The sequence below is a fragment of the Podarcis liolepis genome (genome assembly GCF_965112155.1).
Source record: "Podarcis liolepis genome assembly, chromosome: 16".
NCBI lineage: Eukaryota > Metazoa > Chordata > Lepidosauria > Squamata > Lacertidae > Podarcis > Podarcis liolepis.
In genome coordinates, this window is record NC_139567.1 from 42103738 (window position 1) to 42122519 (window position 18782).

Here is an 18782-nt window from a genome sequence, read left to right on the forward strand (position 1 = left end):
TCTGTGCATCCGGGCGCTGGGGGACAACTGTGACTCCACACCCCACCCCTCGAATACCTACATGATCAGGACACATATATATGTGATTGGGTGCAGTGGCGTAGCGTGGGTTGTCAGCACCCGGGGCAAGGCAAGTAATTTGCGCCCCCTAACCCCTGGATTTGCGCCCCCTAACCCTAACCCCCAGATGTTGCGCCCGGTGTGGCCGGCCCCCCCTGCACCCCCCACGCTACGCCACTGATTGGGTGGCCGTTGAGGTATCCTGGACCCAATTTGTTAAAGGCCTTGTAACGTGGCCCAATAGGACTGGAGCAAACCACCTGGCCTCTCCTAGTAAGCAACAGCAGCCCCACCCCACTTAGTGAACCACTACTAAGAAATAATAAACCTTTATTGTCACTATTCCACCTGTGTGCAGTGAAATTAACTACATGCCAGTGGTGGGTGGAACTAGGTGGATCAACAAATGTGACTCTTTTCCTTGGATGGGAGGCTACACTCCAGTTGTGCAAATGTCAGAGGTTTAACACGTACGCCCATACATCTCTCCATCCCCCGTGCAGGCAAGTAAGACATTATCACACATCAAGAACACAAGGCTCAGTGAGGAGTGTGGGCTGGGGAGAGCCCCAAGGGCCAGATGGAGAGATTTAGAGGGCCACATTTCAGTCAGCCCCTGGTCCTGAGGTTCCTTCCCCTAGAGTGTGTGTGGACACACAGGACAAAAAGGCCACAAAGCTTTTTAAAAAAAATATTGCCCCCAAAATTATAAATGACTCTTACCTGTTGGACCTGGGTCTTCATTGATGAATGCAACATGTGTTTTCCATTCAGTCCATTTGACTTCATTAATCCTAGTTAGAGAATCCACACATTATAATGATTCATCTTTTATACCATGACAGAAACACTCCATGTTTTCAGATTTTTAATCAGGGCTCAGTATTCATTTAATCGATGCACACTTAATCAGTATATGAAAAAGTAATGTCATGTTTTGAGCAGGGGCAGCTAACCTGTGGGCCTCCATATGCTGCTAGACTACAACTTCCATCATCCCTAACCATTGGCGATGCTGACTGCTGGGAGTTGGAGTCCAACAACATCTGAAGTGCCACAGATTGGCCACCACTGGTTCAGAGCATAGTTTCACTTTTTATACAAGATTGGAATTCAGTTTGTAGAGATGGACGTATTTGATTTTTCCCTATGGGACATCAGTGGAGGTAGAACATAGCCATCATGACTAGAAGCCTTGATGCAGTGGCAGCACAGTTAAAAGAGCAGCTTGGAAACTATCATATCCCTTAAACATGCTATGTAGAGCTTGTTCATTTCTCTCTCTAATAGGACACAGTTATCAAAACAGAGCAGCTTCATCCATTTCTGAACATCTGATTTACCTTAAACATAACCTGGTATCATTCTCTGCCACTTTGCACCATTCTCCAAGCTGGAATTTTCTCCTCAGGAATTTTGGCAGGATCTTTTCCGTTTCCACAATAGTTCTTGCCCTCTGGTGGTAACAAGAAAAATGTTACCAGATAATGTAAAAACAAAAGGACAAAAACTTAAGAATGCTTATTGGTGAGTGGATTTCATACTTCTAGTCAAAAAGAATAAAGAAAAAGAGATCCCACAAACAGAAGGTGTGCTCACTCTTGGTCTACAGCAGGTACGGGAACCCAAATTATGCCCAGCATGGGCCTGTTTTGGCCTGTTTTCTCCAAACAACGTCTGCATTCCCCACACCAGATATCATACATGACTGCAAAAAGGATTTGGAGCTTGAAGTGAACACTTGATTGTTCCTTTGCAAACAGAACCCACTAATTAGCTAGGCAGGGACTGACAACAAGCCCCACTGAGATCACCCATGCTAAGACGAGGGGACTAACTAGCTATGCCGATCAGCTGATAGGCGCTGTCAGCTGACATTCTGTTTACAGGCATGGTTTAGATTTTGGCTGGAAGGATATGTCCATCCCCCCCAGTGGTAATGGGAAAACCAACCTGAAGCCTCCAGATATGTTCGCTCTCCTTAGATATATCTTCCACCGTCTCCCCCATCAATGCGATCAACATGTTAAGGAGGAGAACAAAGGTCAAGATGACGAAGGAGATGCGGAGCAGCAGAAACAGAATGGGGTATTTTGCATCCTCGTGGATCTCCAGGTCACCGAGGCCTAAAGTGAGTTTGAAGAGTTCGATCTCGACATTCCCTAAAGTGCTGAAGTTACTGCACTTACTGTTTTCAGGACAATCGTCTATCAAGGCAGCAAGGGCTGTGTTTGAGAGAGAAAGAGAGAAGGGCACCTTTAATATTGTATATTTATAGATTGTCTTCTGTGTTCCTGTGCACTTTTCTGGAAGTTTACAAGGAGTTCTTAACAGGGTCAAGAATGGTTGACAAGCTCCCCAAAGACTCCACAATCCTTGCATTTATCTTACCCCATATTCAGAAGAAAATGTTGGGGGGAAGCTTCCACATTGCAGTCTATTGGAGACATGGTGCTGCTCATCCACAGAAGTTTTGTTCACCATCCACACAATGTTGTCCCCATTAGAATCCCATCCTATAACCCCCCTCCCCCCATTTAATTTGAATCTACCATTTCCACAGGGTGATTTTTTGGGTTTTTTCACTTGCTGCATTTTCTGCAGAATTGGTACATCTGGGTTCAATGGAGAAATAATATGGGGCAGAGTGTTAGGATGGTTTTCTGTGGAAATGACACAAAACTTATCCGCATGAACTGCCATGTGGAAGATCCAAATCATATACTGGTCCAATTTGGATTGGTGTAAGAGGATGCAAGCTTACACATTCCACCGAACGCTTTGTCGGGCAGAGCAGGGCTGTGTTTACCTAGGCGGGCCATGAGTCCTGCAGGCTTAGTCCAGCAAAGATTAGATAGCTCACCATCCCAGCTATGCAAAATGTTTTTAAGATACTGCCACCCTCCTATAGTAACCATCAAATTCTGCTTACCTACACCGAATCCGAGCAGAAATACAATGTACACCACTAGAAACTTTATCACGTCATGCAAGATGACCTATAAAAGGAAAAGGAAAACACAATGGCATGTTAATTAGAACCTCAAAATTCTCCATTTTACCGCCCTACCTCTTTCAGTAGTCCAAGTTATCAGCATCAGTGTGTTCAGTCTATATGCATTTGGAAAGCTGACTCCAAAAGCACTTTTACTGGATGCTGATACATTGTGAAGACAAAACTAATTGTCTCAATTTGTCTGCATTAAGATGTGCTTCAGAGATCCTTATTCTGAATCAGACCATTGCTCCATAAGAATATAAGAAAAGCCTGAATTATGCTGGATCAGGCCCATGGCCCAACTAGTCCAGCATCCTGTTCTCACAGTGGCCACCCAGAGAATACCTGTGGGAAACCAGCAAACAGGACCCGGGCACAAGAGCTCTCCCGCCTCCTTCCAATTGCAGGTAAAGGACCCCTGGACGGTTAAGTCCAGTCAAAGGCAACTATGGTGTGTGGCGCTCATCTCGCTTCAGGCCAAGGGGGCCAGTGTTTGTCCACAGATAGCTTTCCAGGTCCTGTGGCCAGCATGACTAAACCGCTTCTGGCACAACGGTGCACCGTGATGACTGCCAGAGCACACAGAAACACCATTTACCTTCCCACCACAGTGGTACCTATTTATCTGCTCGTGTTAGTATGCTTTCGAATTGTTAGGTTGGCAGGAGCTGGGACAGAGCAACGGGAGCTCAACCCATGGCACGGATTCAAACTGCCGACTTTCTGATCAGCAAGCCCAACAGAGGCAGAGCATAGCCATCATCTATCTCTGTGTTATCAAATGTGGCTCTCCATGGTTTCAGGCAGGGAATCTTTCCCCATCCTGCCTGGAGATGCCAGGGACTGAACTCCTGCATGCAGAGCAGGAGCTGCTCTTGCACTTCCCTCAAAGACAGGCTGCTTTGTTTCAAAAGAAGGAAAAATGGGTATTAGAAGAGCCAAGGTTATGGCCAAGTTCCTTATTACAAAAAGTAACAGTAAGGACATGCAGCAGCTCATGCAGCAATGGAGCTGCCCTTCTGAAAGACGAGCACTTTTAAGACCAGGGTTCTGGAGATGGTGGACAGACAGCCACCATCAAATATAGAATGGAACTTGGAAGGGCATACTTGCCTGCTGGATCATCACACTATAGATTCCCATGGACTGCAGACCCCGGGTGAAATACAGCATGTTGGCCCACCCTAAGGACATGGCCAAGACGAGGCACGCAAGGTGTTCTTTGTAGGAGAAGAAGTACAAGCAGACAGAGAAGACAACCAAGACTGCTTGTATAAAACTGTCAAGACACAACAGGGGGAAAGTTGCATCTGTGAGGAAAACTGGACAATTAAGAATCAGGTAGAGGCTTTATTGACGTGGGTATGTTACAACTACTAAGGATGGGGGGCATTTGTCAATTTCAGTTTCTAATTTTCCATTCTAAAATTAATTCTCTGCATTTCTACATTGTGGTTATTATTTTGTAAAGTCCACATGGAAATCCACCTGCATTTTAGTGCAAATTTCCTGAAATAGATGCATTTTTGCATGCAATTCCCCCCATATAATGCGTATTTGTAAGTTATTTTCTCCAACACATGCTTTTTTCTGCCTGTTTTTTCCTAGTATTTGCATTTTTGCACACAGTCCTTTGCTGAAGAACTGCATTGGGAAATCTGGAGGAGTGAGGTTTTCAGAGGGTGGCTGTGCTTCAGTTTGCATATTGTATCAGAAACGTGAATTAGGTAGGACGGCCTTTCAAGGCAAACAATTGAATTTCTCTCCCATTCATAATTACAGCACAGCCTTTTAAGATGCTAGTATTAAGCATCTTAAAAGCCGCCCTGGCACCAGGAACACATTTGACCTCAAATGGCATATACATTTATATGTCTAAATCACATCAAGAGCTGGCAGAGAGATTAGAAAAGAGCTAAGGGCAGAGTTAAAGAGAGGCATTGCCCATGAGCCACTTAGCGGAGAAAGACTGGATGTTATTTCAGAGCTGTAATCGTTTGCATTCTTATGCATGACTTACAATGCGAAATGGAACCAAGCGTCAGATAGGATTGATTGGAGATCTGAAGGCCTGAGCAGGAAGATAGCTACGCTCTGCAGGTAGAAATAGCCAGGAGTAGATTAACAAAACACACAAAGCAGTGACTAGGGATGGACCAATGCATCAGTTACAGGCATAAGGAGCAGCCAGGAGCAATGAGAGTTGTAGCCTAGCAACATCTGGAGGACCACAGGTCTCCCTCCCAAAACCATTCATTTTACTTTTAGGATGTATCTATAAAACTGACACAAACACACAGCAGCTTACAAAGACAATGGAAGGCCATGTAGCTGCACTACAACCTAACAGATGAAGGCAAGAATTAGCACAGCCCTGTACATATATATTCAAAAGTAAATCTCATGAAGTTCAGCAGGGTGTACTTCTGGTCAGGCAGCTAAGGATCACAGCCTGAATGGGGCAGTAAGACTTTTTAAAGTGTTGGTCCCAAAGGAGGAAGTGTGCCCTTTGAGCTGTGCCTCAGACAGCAAAATGTCTTGGGTTGGACTGAATGAGAGAGCACTGAAAGTTTCATAACAACATATTTGGCCCAGAAATTGAAGACACTACAGGACATAGAGCTCTTGTGGTACAAGAATGTGGACTCTGACTATTGCAGAGAAAATAACTCACAAATTATGCAATTCTAAGGATAAAGAGGACCTGGAATATTTTAACACTGGATTTAATTTCTGAAGTGTCAGATCCAGATGTACAAAACTCTTCCCCCAAACCACGCAATTTGGCTATCATGGTGTGTTTTGCTGCTTTTATTTTTATATATATATATGGAAAATACAATCTCTGTACTGCTCCGATGTCTCATCATTTTGACTGATTTGTTTGTACTTTTGATTTTACATTAAAAAGCAAACAACAACAACAATTGAATCTCACCTCTTTAATTGCTATAAATATGGCCCCCAGCATCACTGTCACTTGTCCTGTCAGCTGGAGCCAGCTGAGGTCATCAGTCAAACTCAAAGGATATGGTGGAGCCTGAAAACAAGACAGAGGCGAGAGAAAAATTCAGGATGATCCCAGGACTGAATCTATATCCATTATTTAACATCCTAATTTTCAAATTCCCAACAAGTTGCGGTGCATATGATGTCATGAAGTTAGGATAGGGAAAGTGGTCATGGCGCCTTTTCAGACCAGGAAGTGTGGGCATCTGGGGAGGCTTCAGAGTGCTGGAGAAACACTTAATGAAAAGGAAAGCATACATGACTCCCCCTTACAATGATGAAGTAAGCGCAACCTAATCCCCTTTATTTATGTTGTTGGCATCTGTCTGTTTCAAGAGACAATGAAGTACACCTCTGGGAGTGAAGTCAAACTGCTGTGTTAGCAGCACCAAAGCGACCTTCCCAAGGCACAAGCCTGGGCAGTGTGTGTGGAGGGCCTGGGCTGTCCACAGAATAAGACCCCACTCTCAGCCTCACTGATGTGGTCCAAAGGAAAGCGGAGCAAGACTTTGGGCACCAGCTTGGCTGCAGGAGTTGCCGGAAGGAGGCGTACACGGTGCCATCCAACCATCAGTCAGCAGGAGAGTTTCTCCTTCAAGTTTCAAAGCTCTTGGAAGCCCACTGCACAGATCACTCAGAGCAGAGCTTTTTGGCTGCCCCTGTTCTGCGGAACAGCATCCCCATCGAGATACGACTGGTGTCCACACCTGCACTTTCCAGAAACAACTGAGAACATTTTTGTTCCAACCTCAACACTGAATGGAAACGTTTCTGCCATGAGTGGCTACTAGTTTTTAAATTCATGTTCTGTTGGTTTTTTAGCTGTTTTTGTCATGTTTTGTATATCACCTTGGGACATCTGCACAAGGCAATTCATAAATAGCAACAGTAACCCTGCACACAACAATATAAATACAAGCTAAAGTGCCCTGTGAATGAGGTACAGAAACAAAAAAGCATTTTTTGCAGAAGAAGAAAACTTTCAAGGAATTGGAGGGCAGGTGCTGGCCCATAAAAAATGTATAGCACTGAGGTGTGAAATCTTCACTCAAAGCTTTCAGAACATTGGAAGGGTCTGGCTGCTTGTCGTTGTTGTTTAGTCGTTTAGTCGTGTCCGACTCTTCGTGACCCCCTGGACCAGAGCACACCAGGCACTCCTGTCTGCCACTGCCTCCTGCAGTTTGGTAAGACTCATGTTTGTAGCTTCGAGAACACTGTCCCACCATCTCGTCCTCTGTCGTCCCCTTCTCCTTGTGCCCTCCATCCTTCCCAACATCAGGGTCTTTTCCAGGGAGTCTTCTCTTCTCATGAGGTGGCCAAAGTCTTGGAGCCTCAGCTTCAGGATCTGTCCTTCCAGTGAGCCCTCAGGGCTGATTTCCTTCAGAATGGATACGTTTGATCTTCTTGCAGTCCATGGGACTCTCAAGAGTCTCCTCCAGCACCAGAATTCAAAAGCATCAATTATTCAGCGATCAGCAAAACATGTTCTAGTCTGGCTCCTAGAACAGGCCAAAGGGGGCCCAATCCACTCCAGCATCCTGCTCTCACAGTGGCCAACCAGTTGCCCCAAAGGGAAGCCCACATGAGCAACTCTCCCCACTTGTGATGCATTCAGAGGCATTTACTGCCTCTAGCAATGGAGGTGGAAGGTTGCCATTGTGGCTAGTAGCCATTGATACATAGCTTTCTGCTCTATGAGTTTATCTAACCCTCTTTTAAAGCCACCTAAGTTGGTGACCATCACTGCATATTTAACAGCTACGTATTTCACAAAGCAAAATGGGAGAAACAGTGGGGCATTTTTTTTTGGAGGAAGGGTCATCTTACCATTTCTGCTTGAGGCCTGTAGTACGAGATCAACGTCAGCAACACATTGTAGATGAAGTATAAACAGCAGGAGACAAAGAACACGTGTCTGGCAAATCTTTTCCACTTCATGCGCAACAGGGAATGCAGAGGTTCCAAGGCCAACATTTCATGGCGATTCTGCAGAAGACAAGAGGAGTCAGTCCCCCCCAGGGGGTCATCGTGACCAGATAGAGAATAAAATAATGAGCTCTTGGAAACAGACGGTGGAAGATGTCAAGCCTGCGGTTATACAAGCAGTTAATCCCAGCAGAGCCTTGCCTGGAGAGGAGAACTGAAAGCGTTCAATGGGTAGATTAATCAACTAATGCCTTAGTTGATTAACTAATGGGGAGCCTATTTTATTATAGCTATTCCTTTCTTTTATATGTTGCTTTTCCTCCCTAGGAGCTCAAAGACGCCATACATGTTTCCTGCTTCCCCATCATTTTGCGCTCACACCTGATTTGTGAGGCAGATTAAGCTGAAAGACTGTGACTGGCCCAAGGTCAAGCGGTGTGCCGGGTGAAGATTTGAACCCAGGTGTCTGCAGGCCTTAAGGACTGGCTTAATTTTAACAATGTGATATATGATGGTGGGTTAATGCTGTGGGCTGTATCCAGCTAAGGACCACTCAGAGTAGTCCCATTAAAATTAAGCGACCTAAATTAGTCATGTCCGTCAATTCCAATGGGTCTACTCTGAGGATGGCTAATGCTGATGTGTCCTAGAAACAACCTATGTTGGTGAATGAATAGGAAAGGCTGGTTTTTTTTTATTTATGTAGAACTTTTCAAGGCATAGTAAAAGCAAGTGTGAGCTCTAGCTAGAAGTGTGTGTGTGTGTGTGTGTGTGTGTGTGTGTGTGTGACAGAGAGATTTGTTTTAATTGTATTGTTCCATGTAATACCCCTCCAAAAAAACCCCCCACTTTGCAAGAATCCAGCCAGCCAGTCAGCAGTGTCCATTCTGGGGTACTCCATTCCACCCACTCTCCATTTTCTATTCTTGCCCCTGCCACAGTCACAGCCCCAGCAGATGCTCAGGATTCCATAGCAAATGGGCACGTCCAGTTGTTGTTGGGTTAATTTTGAGTTTCTCTCTTCCTTGCAGGATCCCCCAACCCCAAAAAACAGTGTTTTTCTGCAAAGCTTGGAGCTCCTCCCTGCCCCACGTCTGATGTTACCATCCTCTTTTGCATAGATGCTGCTGTTTGGGCTAAATCTAGATTGACGCTTGGAAAATTGAACTCACTGTTGGTATGTAGGATTCCTAAAGCTACACTTTTTTTTTTAAGGGTGCACAAACTTACCCCGATATTTGTATTGTAGACAATAATATCCAGCAAGGAATTCTCCGAGGTGGTGTCCAGTTCTGTCAAGTCGTACAGGGAAGATTGCACAGGTCCGTAAACCCAGTCAGTAAATTTCCTGGAAAGGCTTCTGTTTGGCTTGTCTCTGATTTCTCTGCTGAGAATGTATTTCAGAATCTAATGGACCAAAATGGAGATATGTGAGCAAGTTAAAAGTCCCCCACAGACTAATAAAAAATAAAAAATAAATCATAATCAACCATTAGTCCAGATGGCTATGTGATGCCTCCACATTCAGAGGTAGTCTACCTACCATTTGCTGGGGAACAACTGATGGGATCTGGCTCAGATCTAATCTTGCATACTGTGCTGTTACCGCATTCATTAAGTCTGGCAGTGGCTGCTAAGCTCCCACAGACATTGCATAACTAGCATATTGCTGTACCACCTCCCTCTGTTGTTGCAACCAAATGAAAACTAAACTTGGCTCTCTTCCTGTTGCTCCTACCCAGTGAAGTCCAAAATGGCTGCAGAATCTACAGCAGCCTGAGGGCCACATTGTGTTGCAGGCAACCTTCTGAGGGCCGCATGCCAGTAGAAGGCAGGAACGAGAGGCAAAAATGGGCAAAGCAATAGATGTGCTATATTCCAGTCATACAAGACACACACACACACACCAGAAAACACACACCACATATCTCCTCATCCTGTTTGCAAGCAAGCAAGAGACTTTATTGCAGTTTAGGGACATGTTCCAGCCAGACAAAAGCATTCATGGAGGGCGTGGAGCAGCGCTGGTAATGGTGTGGCCTGGAAAGGGTTACGAGGGCCAGACAGTGAGCCACATTTGGGCCCTGTGCCTGAGGTTCCTGACCACTGGACCTCCAGATGTTGCTGGACTCCATCATTCCTGACCACTGGCCATGCCTGCAGGGACTAATGGAATCCAAAACCATCTGGAGGACCACAAGTTTTCCTGGTCTACCCAAAAAACATCCACGTATTTCTAGCATTTCATAAGATACCACCTGCCAGGGTCTGCTTCTTTTTCCTCCTTTGCTTCCCAAGTCAGGCTTACCTCCAGCTTCCCAGTTTTCGCGGCTAGCTGTAGAGGCGTCAAACCGTCCTTATTCTTCATCGTCTCCAAATCCCGGTTTCTGCTTTTCAAGAGGATGGCGTCGTACATCTTCCTCACAAAGTCATTTTGCGTCTTAAAGTCTTCTGCGACTGTCACCAAGGCATGGAGTATATTGTTCCCCCTCGAATCTTGGGAAGTGATGTCCGTCTTGCTGTTGTTCATTAATAGCTCGACAATGTCTGGCTGGTTTGTGCAGGCAGCTAATGCCAGGGGTGTCTCTCCTGAGGAAATAATGCACCATTGTAGCTGTTTGTTGCTCTTTATATTTTTAATTTAATGGTATTAGGGATGTACAGATCTGTCAGTTTCAGAGGGGCAGTTCTCAGTCTCTCATTTTTCCAATGCTTCACATTTCCACACCAGATTGTGATTTATTCATATTTTATAAAGCCATTTTGAGAATTTAGTAGCCTTTCGCTGCAAATTTCTCCTACTATACACACTTTTGTGTGTAGCCTTTTGCCTGACATACACATTTATACAAGCAATTTCATGCAGAGTTTTTATGTTGTTTTTACTAATAATTGCATTTTTACACACACTTCCCCCTAAGATGTGTGAGCTTTTGTATACATTGTTTGGTTGGAAATCTGCATTGCAAAATTCAGAGAATTGCAAATTTCAAAGGATAGGTGTGCTTCAACTCACATATTGCTTCAAAAAGTGCTGGTGGGCTAGGTATGCATTTGGCTGCAAGCTGAAGCAAATTTCTCCATCTGTATGTGGGGAAGAGGACATGGGGGGTCCTCCTGCTGCAAACATCAAAACATGTGGATACCAGGCAAAACTGCATACTAGTTTGTGTATCTTAGGAGAAATTAGCACTAAAGGTGCGGGTGAATTTTCCCGAGGACTTTTCAAAATTTGCAATTTTTTAGGAGAAATGTCGAGAAACGAACTAAAGATTGGGAAACTGGTAAATTGAGAGAAAACGAAAACAGATTCATCCACCCCTGTTCCCATGGCATCATTGCAGCAGCTGGCCTCCTGCACTCGCTTACCAAAATAAAAACCTTCATGCTTGTGTTTAGGATTGAAGAAGATGCCTTGTGCATGGGCGTTCACATCCGCTCCTTTCTCGATCAGGGTCTGAGTAATGTCATACTGCCGTCTCTCAATGGCAATGTTTAAAGCTGTCTGTCCTGCAGAACAAAGGAACACATGTACCTCAGGTAGTGCAATGGGCCAGGGTGTCTGGTTGCGAACCAGAAGGTTGGTGGTTCAAGCCCACCCAGGGGTAGCCGTGGGCATTGGAGGAGCTTGGACTAGATCAGGGGTTGTCAACCTGATCCCTACCGCCCACTAGTGAGCCTTTCAGGATTCTAGGTGGGCGGTAGGGGGTTCCACATCACAAGCTGAATCCTCCTTCCATTGAGCACTGGTGGGTGGTAAGGAAATTTTACCACCTAGAAAGATGCATTGGTGGATGGTAGGTATAAAAAGGTTGACTACCCCTGGACTAGGTGATCCTTTGGGCCTCTTCCAACTTACAATTCTGTGAATCTCATTCTGCAATTCCATAATTTGTCACCCTAGCATCCTACCCACTGATATTTAGTCTTGTTTCTGCTAAAACAGCATTTGCACTTGCTTTGCAGATTGGAAACATCTTTTTGAGTATTTATAAACCTGATCCATTCCCTTCTCCCATCACTTAACAGTATGCATTAGAACATAAGGATCCAGAAGTGTTGGCTGGTAAACATCAGAAACCCAATCTAGCCCAGCATCCTGTTTTCACAGTGTCCAACTAGATGCCTATGGAGAGCCTGAAATTAGGGTGTCCCCACTTAGGGAATGTTTAGAGCTGATAAAGGTAAAGGGACCCCTGACCATTAGGTCCAGTCGTGGCCGACTCGGGTTGCGGTGCTCATCTCACTTTATTGGACGAGGGAGCCGGCGTACAGCTTCCAGGTCATGTGGCCAGCAGAGCAGCGCACGGAAATGCCGTTTACCTTCCCGCCAGAGTGGTACCTATTTATCTACTTGCACTTTGACATGCTTTCGAACTGCTAGGTTGGCAGGAACTGGGACCGAGCAATGGGAGCTCACCCCGTCACGGGGATTCGAACCGCCGACCTTCTGATCGGCAAGTCCTAGGCTCTGTGGTTTAACCCACAGCGCCACCCGCGTCCCGATTTAGAGCTGATATTCAGAGGCAATACTGTCTCCAACGGTGTAGGCAGGACATAGCCATCCTGGCTAGTGTAGGGCTATTGCTAGCCCTATCCTCCATTAACTTGTCTAATCCTCTTTTAAAGTCCCCCAGGTTGGTGGACATCACTGTCTCTTCCAGGAGCCAATTCTACGGTCCGCCCTGAATCTTCCAACATTCAGTTGCATTATATGTTATAGTCCAAAGTTATGGTGTGATGAGGGGAGCAAGTACGTCATAGGGGAATAAGTGCTATGATACTCATCACAATATTCTTTCAGGTTTGAACACAAAGCACAAATACTGTACCTCTGTAGGCCTCTTCTGTGTAGGCAGCATTGATGAGCCTTTCTAAGATCAAGTTTTCTTCTGCAAACGAGAGAAGTATTTTCACAATTTCCTTTGTGTTCTCGTTGATGTTTAGCAAGGCTTTCATTAGGCAGGTCTTGCCTGTGTCAGAAGAGGTCATTTTTTTCATCAGATAGTCTGGCAAAATAATGATAATGATAATAATAATAATATGAAAAACAAGTGCTTATGTAAAATCTTAGCATTGGAGGGAGGCCATTGTAGGTTTCCTGCTCAGTTCAGGAAATCCAAAGGATTTCCACTAGATGGCTACCCATCTTCGGTTTCAAGAGCCCTAGCAAGGGAAAGTGCACTGCTTCTCTAGGTAACTGGTTCTATTAATTAACTGCTCTTGCCATTAAGATGTTTCCCTTAATGCAGTGTTTCCCAACCACTGTTCCGCGGCACACTAGTGTGCCGCGAGATGTTGCCTGGTGTGCCGCGGGAAAAATTAAAAAATTCGAAAGATTTTTTTTTTAAAAAAGTCAAATTTTCGATTGGGGCGCCGTCACTAGATGACCCCTGGGGTTCCCTCCCTCCCTCCCGCTCTGCGCCTCCCTCCTCCTCCTCCTCCTCTGGGGAGGCCCTTCCTGGCTCTCGGCCAAGGCTTGGCGGCTGCCACTCACTCGCTCGCCCACCCGTCCCTCCATCCCTGCACCCGGCCTCTCCCTCTCTGTCCCCGGCGCGGGGGCTGCCGGGATCCGTAGTCCCCTCGCCCTTGGGCTCCGTGCCCGCGCGGGTGCGCGAACTACATTTCCCAGTTTGGCCTGGCGGGCCGGGCGTTTTGTTTGAAGCGCTCTTCTCCCGGCCATGGAATGAGCGCAGCGGCGGCGGCCGGGCGGGCAGGGGCAGACCCCGCGCAGCCTGCCTGCGCCCCCGCGGAGATCGGGCGGCAGGATGGAGCCCGGGGATCCCCGCGGAGGCGGAGCGGCGGAGGCGGAGGCTGCCCCCCAGGTAGGGCTGCGTCGGGGGTTTTTTATTTTTGCAATGCTGCATCCGCGCCGGAGGGGACGCATCGGACCGCGGGGAGACCCCTTGGCGGGCGTGCAAGGCAATGCATGCGTGCAGGCGTTGCATGGAGTGCAGTGCAATGCAATGGCAACGCGGCGCCCTGCATGCATGCATGCAACTTCCACCGGCACTCCGGACTTGGCAGGTGAGGGGGGTCCCCAGTGGGCGGCAGAGAGAGCCGGGAGGGCGAAGGGGAGCCGGGGGGGAGCAGCGCTGCTCCCCGAGCCGAGCCCGGGGGGAAACTTCGGCGTCGTTGCGCCGGGTGTTGGAAGCGGAGGCTGGCGGGGGCCCCTCACCTGCAAAACCTGGTCGCCTCTCATATATTTCGTGCATTGCATTCATCGCCCGCTTTCTCCTCCAAGGAGCTCCCGGGTGCGCGCGTGGTTCTCCCCGTGTTATCCTTGCAACAACAGCCCTGCGAGGTGGGTCAGGCGAGTGGCCCAAGGGAGCACCCAGGGATTGTCCTGGCCAGGTGGGGTGATTTGAACCCTGCTCTCTGCCCGGTCTTCGTCCTCATTTAGCCCCCACATGTGCATGACTGTGCATGACTGAGGTTTTCCCCCCTCGTCTTGGCTATGGTGTGAGTCTGTGCTGTTAATTAATGGGGTTCTGCCTTCGGAGAAGATGAGCCAGCCCTCAAGGAGGTGATTATGTAATTTGCTAGCAATTCATGTCCCTCCCGGCGTGACGCTGCGCGCTGACGTCACGGGGCTGTAATAGTGGTGTGCCTCGAGATTTTTTTCATGAAACAAGTGTGCCTTTGCCCAAAAAAGGTTGGGAAACACTGCCTTAATGTATGAGCAAAATCTACCATCCTTTAAACTACCACCACTGGGTGGGGGTGCCCAGTTGGCAGTGACCCTTGACAGGGCCTTCCCGGTGGTGGCTCCCCATTTGTGGAACTCCCTTCCTAGTGAGGTGTGTCTGTCTCCTCCCTTATTATCTTTTAGGGAGAATCTAAAACAGAAGAACGAAAGCAGGATCAAGCCAATGGCCCACCTAGTCCAATGTTCTCAATGTGGCCACCTGGATGCCTGTGAGGAAACTCACAAGCAGGGTTCAAGCATGAGGGCACTCTCCCCTCCTGTGGTTTTCCAGAAACTGGTATTCAGAAGCATTACTGCCTCTGACCATAGAAGCACAGCATAACCAGTAGCCATTGACAGACTTCTCCATGAATTTGTCTAACCCACTTTTAGAGCCATCCCTGCCACCAGCCATTTGATAGCCAAAAGACACTATTCCTAGCAACCCAGAAATTATTCGCTGTGAGAGTACGTCTTGGTTTTTAGAAGCCTTTAACTGTTTTTAGAAGCTTGTTTTTCAAAACTGTTTTTAGGCATTTTAATTCCATCTTATTATAGATATGTTTGGCACTCTGGGCTCCTTTGGGAAGAAGGGCTGGGTATAATTTTAATTTAATTTCTGAATACCTTGGACTGTCAGGTTTCTGCAGGCATGGGAGCGATCCTTCACTTCGGCAAGGAGGTGCTGGAGTTCTTCTATATTGCCCTCTGACACTGCCCGAAACAGATACTTCTTCAACTTTTTCCGGCGGTTGTTTTGCCGAGCGCTTTGAGATGAATTAGTGCTGGATTAAAAGCAGAAGAATGTTGGCATGGAAACAGAGAAATGGTTGCAGCTCAGCCGGGAAGCTCAAATATCTCTTCAGCTGCAAACTCTCTTATGGTAAGCCTGCCCTGTATTTGCAACGTGAGATAATAATACTGTTCCACCTTGTAGCGCTGATAAGATAATTTGTGCAAGATGCTCTAGACACTCAGATGCACGCTATGTTTGCGTAAAGGGCTTTGCTTGTAGCTTGGTTAAGTTTAAAACCATTTCCTATATGTATATAACGTTAAGGACATAGCTGAGCAAGTTTCAGCAAGAACCTGGGTTTAGGATGTGAACCAGGGTTAAGTGATAAGCCGGCATCAGACCTCATCTTGTTCCTGTTCTCTTTGAAGTTGTTTGCTATGCCTTTTGTTTTTGATGAAGGTGGTGATTTTATTTCCATCTTGCCCTTCCAGAGTTGCCCAGGGCAGCAAACACCAATGTGGTAAAACAACACAATTAAAAGCAAGATAAATATAAATACAAAGCACTTGAGAACAGTTAAAAGCATCTAAAAATGTTTAAGAACATCTGCAAAATTTATTTGATCTGCAATCATTCCTAAAGGCACATCCAAATCGATATCTAGCCTGGTGGCTTTGGTTTTTAGACCAGTGGGAAGGAGAGGAAGATCTCAGTAAATCTAACCTGTGTCAGCACTGAATCTATAGAAAACCCCTGTGCAGAAATGCATCACATGTGTTCACTTACCAATAGCTGTCTGCATTTGGGGTATATTCAGTCATGTCATCTTGGAGGGACTGTGGGGAGTCCATATCTTCGCAATTTGCAGATGCACTGGACGCAAAAAAAGAGGGTGTGGGAAGAAGAAAAAATTAAGGTCAGAAGAATATCAGCTGCAATTACACGGGAAAATCAGGAAACAAAAGCATCTAGAATGAATATAATTGGCAACTAAGACTTAATTTGCAGCCTTCAGACAAGGAGTGCCATAACAAAAATGTTTATACGGGGCAAAACGGATGGCCATTCCTGCCTTCTGTGGCAGCAAGTCATGGGACTGACATGTGGGCAGTCCTGCCCACCTGTCGAAGTGGCACTTAGGATGGTGGAGTAGATGATAGGTGGGCCTGCTGCTGAGCCTCAGAGCAACAGCTCGAGCAAACCTCCCCACCTCCACCCCACCCTACCTCTCTTCCCTAAGGGTGACAAGGCTGGGAAGCTGGGAAGAAGGCTTGTGACGCTCACCAGGGGGCTGTGCTGCATTCGCCCTGGCAAGCAGCATCGCGGAAACCCGACTGTGCCTTTTCCTGGCAACGTGAGGGAAGCAAGCGCGTTATCTGGTACGTACCACGGGCGGATATTGGAGTCCATCGGCTTTGAGAAGACGGGAGGTGACGTCCGGCTTGGTGTGACATTGGTGTCAAAGGCTTCAATCTCGAGAAAAAAGTGGGAACTGCTGAATACATTGGATCAAAGCTATTATTAGTAGGAGGGCAAAAACAGAGAGCGACAGGCCTAGCAGCCACCCCCCTGTCCATATGTGTTTCATTTTCCAGAGGGGCAATTTAAAAAAAGCTCTGCATTGGTGCATGGCAGATATATGTGGGACCTCCACACACAGGGGCAGTCTACCTCTAATGGGGAGGGCTGTTGGCTTTGTACCCTCCTTGGTGTCTTCCTGGAGGCAACTGATGGGCCACTGGTTGACCAATCAGACTGCTGCACTAGATAGACCTTTGGCCCCGCTTCACATTTTCCTCGAATGTTTTTTGCCCAGCTGGAAATGTGTCCTTGAATTCTGATCATGCCTCTTGCTTGTCTGGATGAAGGATAGAGTGTGGGGCATTTCCGTGTGTGTAGAAACTAACCTACTACATAAAGGTGAAAAATGCACCTGTTGCTCCACCACGTTTTGTCTCTGGCTCCACCCACCACAGGCAAGTGGCCCTCGGAAGGTTGGCCAGCAGGCAATGCGGCCCTTGATCTTCAAAAGGGTTTCCCACCCTGAATTAGAGAGCTTGTTGCAAATTTAAGCATCCAGTTTTCAACCCTTTATGTTGTCACTTCCATCTACCGTATTTTTCGCCCTATAGGACGCACCGTCCCATAAGGCGCACCTAGTTTTTTTGGGGGGAAATAAAGGGCAAAAAATTATTTCCCCCCAGGCGCAGGGCTGGGGCGGCCCGAGCTTCCCCCGACACCAGCCCCCAAACAGGCAGCTCTCTGCAAGCCGTGGGAGCCCAGCGCTGGCTCCCGCTGCTTGCGGAGAGGTCCGCGAAGCCTGGACACGCTGAGATCAGCGCGCGCAGGCTTCGGGATGCCGGCAACTCTCCCCAAGCAGCAGGAGCGCTCCCGCTGCTTGCGGAGAGGTCCGCGAAGCCTGGAGAGCGAGAGGGGTCAGTGCGCACCGACCGCTCTTGCTCTCCAGGCTTCAGCGAAAGCCTGCATTCGCCCCATAGGACGCACACACATTTCCCCTTCATTTTTGGAGGGGAAAAGGTGCGTCCTATAGGGTGAAAAATACGGTATATAAAAAATCAGGTAGGGCTATCAGGCAGAAGTCAGGGGCCCCGCTCAGCAAGAGGCCCCCCAAGCATACCAGGGCTGGCATTTTTAAGGGAGTGAAGTATTGTACAATGCCTTCTAAATAGGTCTCCCCGCTCCCAGCCCCCAGTATTATATTGTAAAATTACCTAACAGCACCACTGATTGAATCTGTGTTTGACCGAAATAATAAATAAATCCAGACAGGTATCTTTCAGAGAAGCCAAAGGATTTGTGTGTGTATGAGAGAATACAATAACTGAATAAACAAACGCTAGCAATAATTGTTAAGGAGGTCAGTTTGGAATGTGGGTCATACCTACCAGCCAAAGAGGGGGATGAGACCAGTGATCTGCCTGAGAGAGGGGGTGTTCCGAAAGAGGAGGGGAAAAAACAGAGTCAGGTTTTGAGTCTGGCCAGCAAAAGAGAAACAAGTTTGATTCCCCACCCCCCACCCCCCGGAGCTAGCTGGCAAGAAGGAACACTGGGGACTAGAAACATGTGTGGCTGTGGAATGTGCCTGCTTGCATCCCATCCACTTCACCTGCATATCTGCAAGAAGCAGGTAGTACAAACAAGCCACAAGCCCAGTGTTTCAGCTGTCATTAGAGGTTGAGGAAGTTTTTTCGGGTGGTTAATCTGCGACAAATGGGGCCAAAATTAGCAAGAGCCAGTGTGATATAGTGGTTAGGGTGCTGGGTTCAAATCCCCACTCAGCCAGGGAGCTCATTGGGTGGCTTTGGGCCAGTTTATTGACTCTCAGCTTAAACAGCTTGTAGGGT

The 18782-nt window shown here is 47.1% G+C and overlaps 1 protein-coding gene across 9 annotated transcripts in view; it reads right to left on the reverse strand.

Annotated features, from left to right (window-relative positions):
• The window catches only part of TRPV3 (transient receptor potential cation channel subfamily V member 3), a 37487-nt gene that overhangs the window by 2608 nt on the left and 16097 nt on the right, over positions 1 to 18782 (reverse strand). For 2 of the 9 annotated variants that reach the window (XM_083479851.1, XM_083479852.1), the window contains exons 4-19: positions 18324 to 18356; positions 16805 to 16912; positions 16204 to 16290; positions 15309 to 15466; positions 12826 to 13002; positions 11363 to 11503; positions 10302 to 10582; positions 9224 to 9400; positions 7895 to 8053; positions 5997 to 6098; positions 5079 to 5152; positions 4172 to 4337; positions 2993 to 3059; positions 2014 to 2285; positions 1404 to 1516; positions 784 to 854 (exon numbers count right to left, since the gene is read on the reverse strand). In XM_083479851.1, coding sequence (XP_083335977.1) covers positions 784 to 854; positions 1404 to 1516; positions 2014 to 2285; positions 2993 to 3059; positions 4172 to 4337; positions 5079 to 5152; positions 5997 to 6098; positions 7895 to 8053; positions 9224 to 9400; positions 10302 to 10582; positions 11363 to 11503; positions 12826 to 13002; positions 15309 to 15466; positions 16204 to 16290; positions 16805 to 16912; positions 18324 to 18356 — 2186 coding nt within the window. The remainder of the gene's footprint in view (positions 1 to 783; positions 855 to 1403; positions 1517 to 2013; positions 2286 to 2992; positions 3060 to 4171; positions 4338 to 5078; positions 5153 to 5996; positions 6099 to 7894; positions 8054 to 9223; positions 9401 to 10301; positions 10583 to 11362; positions 11504 to 12825; positions 13003 to 15308; positions 15467 to 16203; positions 16291 to 16804; positions 16913 to 18323; positions 18357 to 18782) is intronic. The other 7 variants (XM_083479858.1, XM_083479855.1, XM_083479857.1 and 4 more) reach the window with 5 other exon arrangements.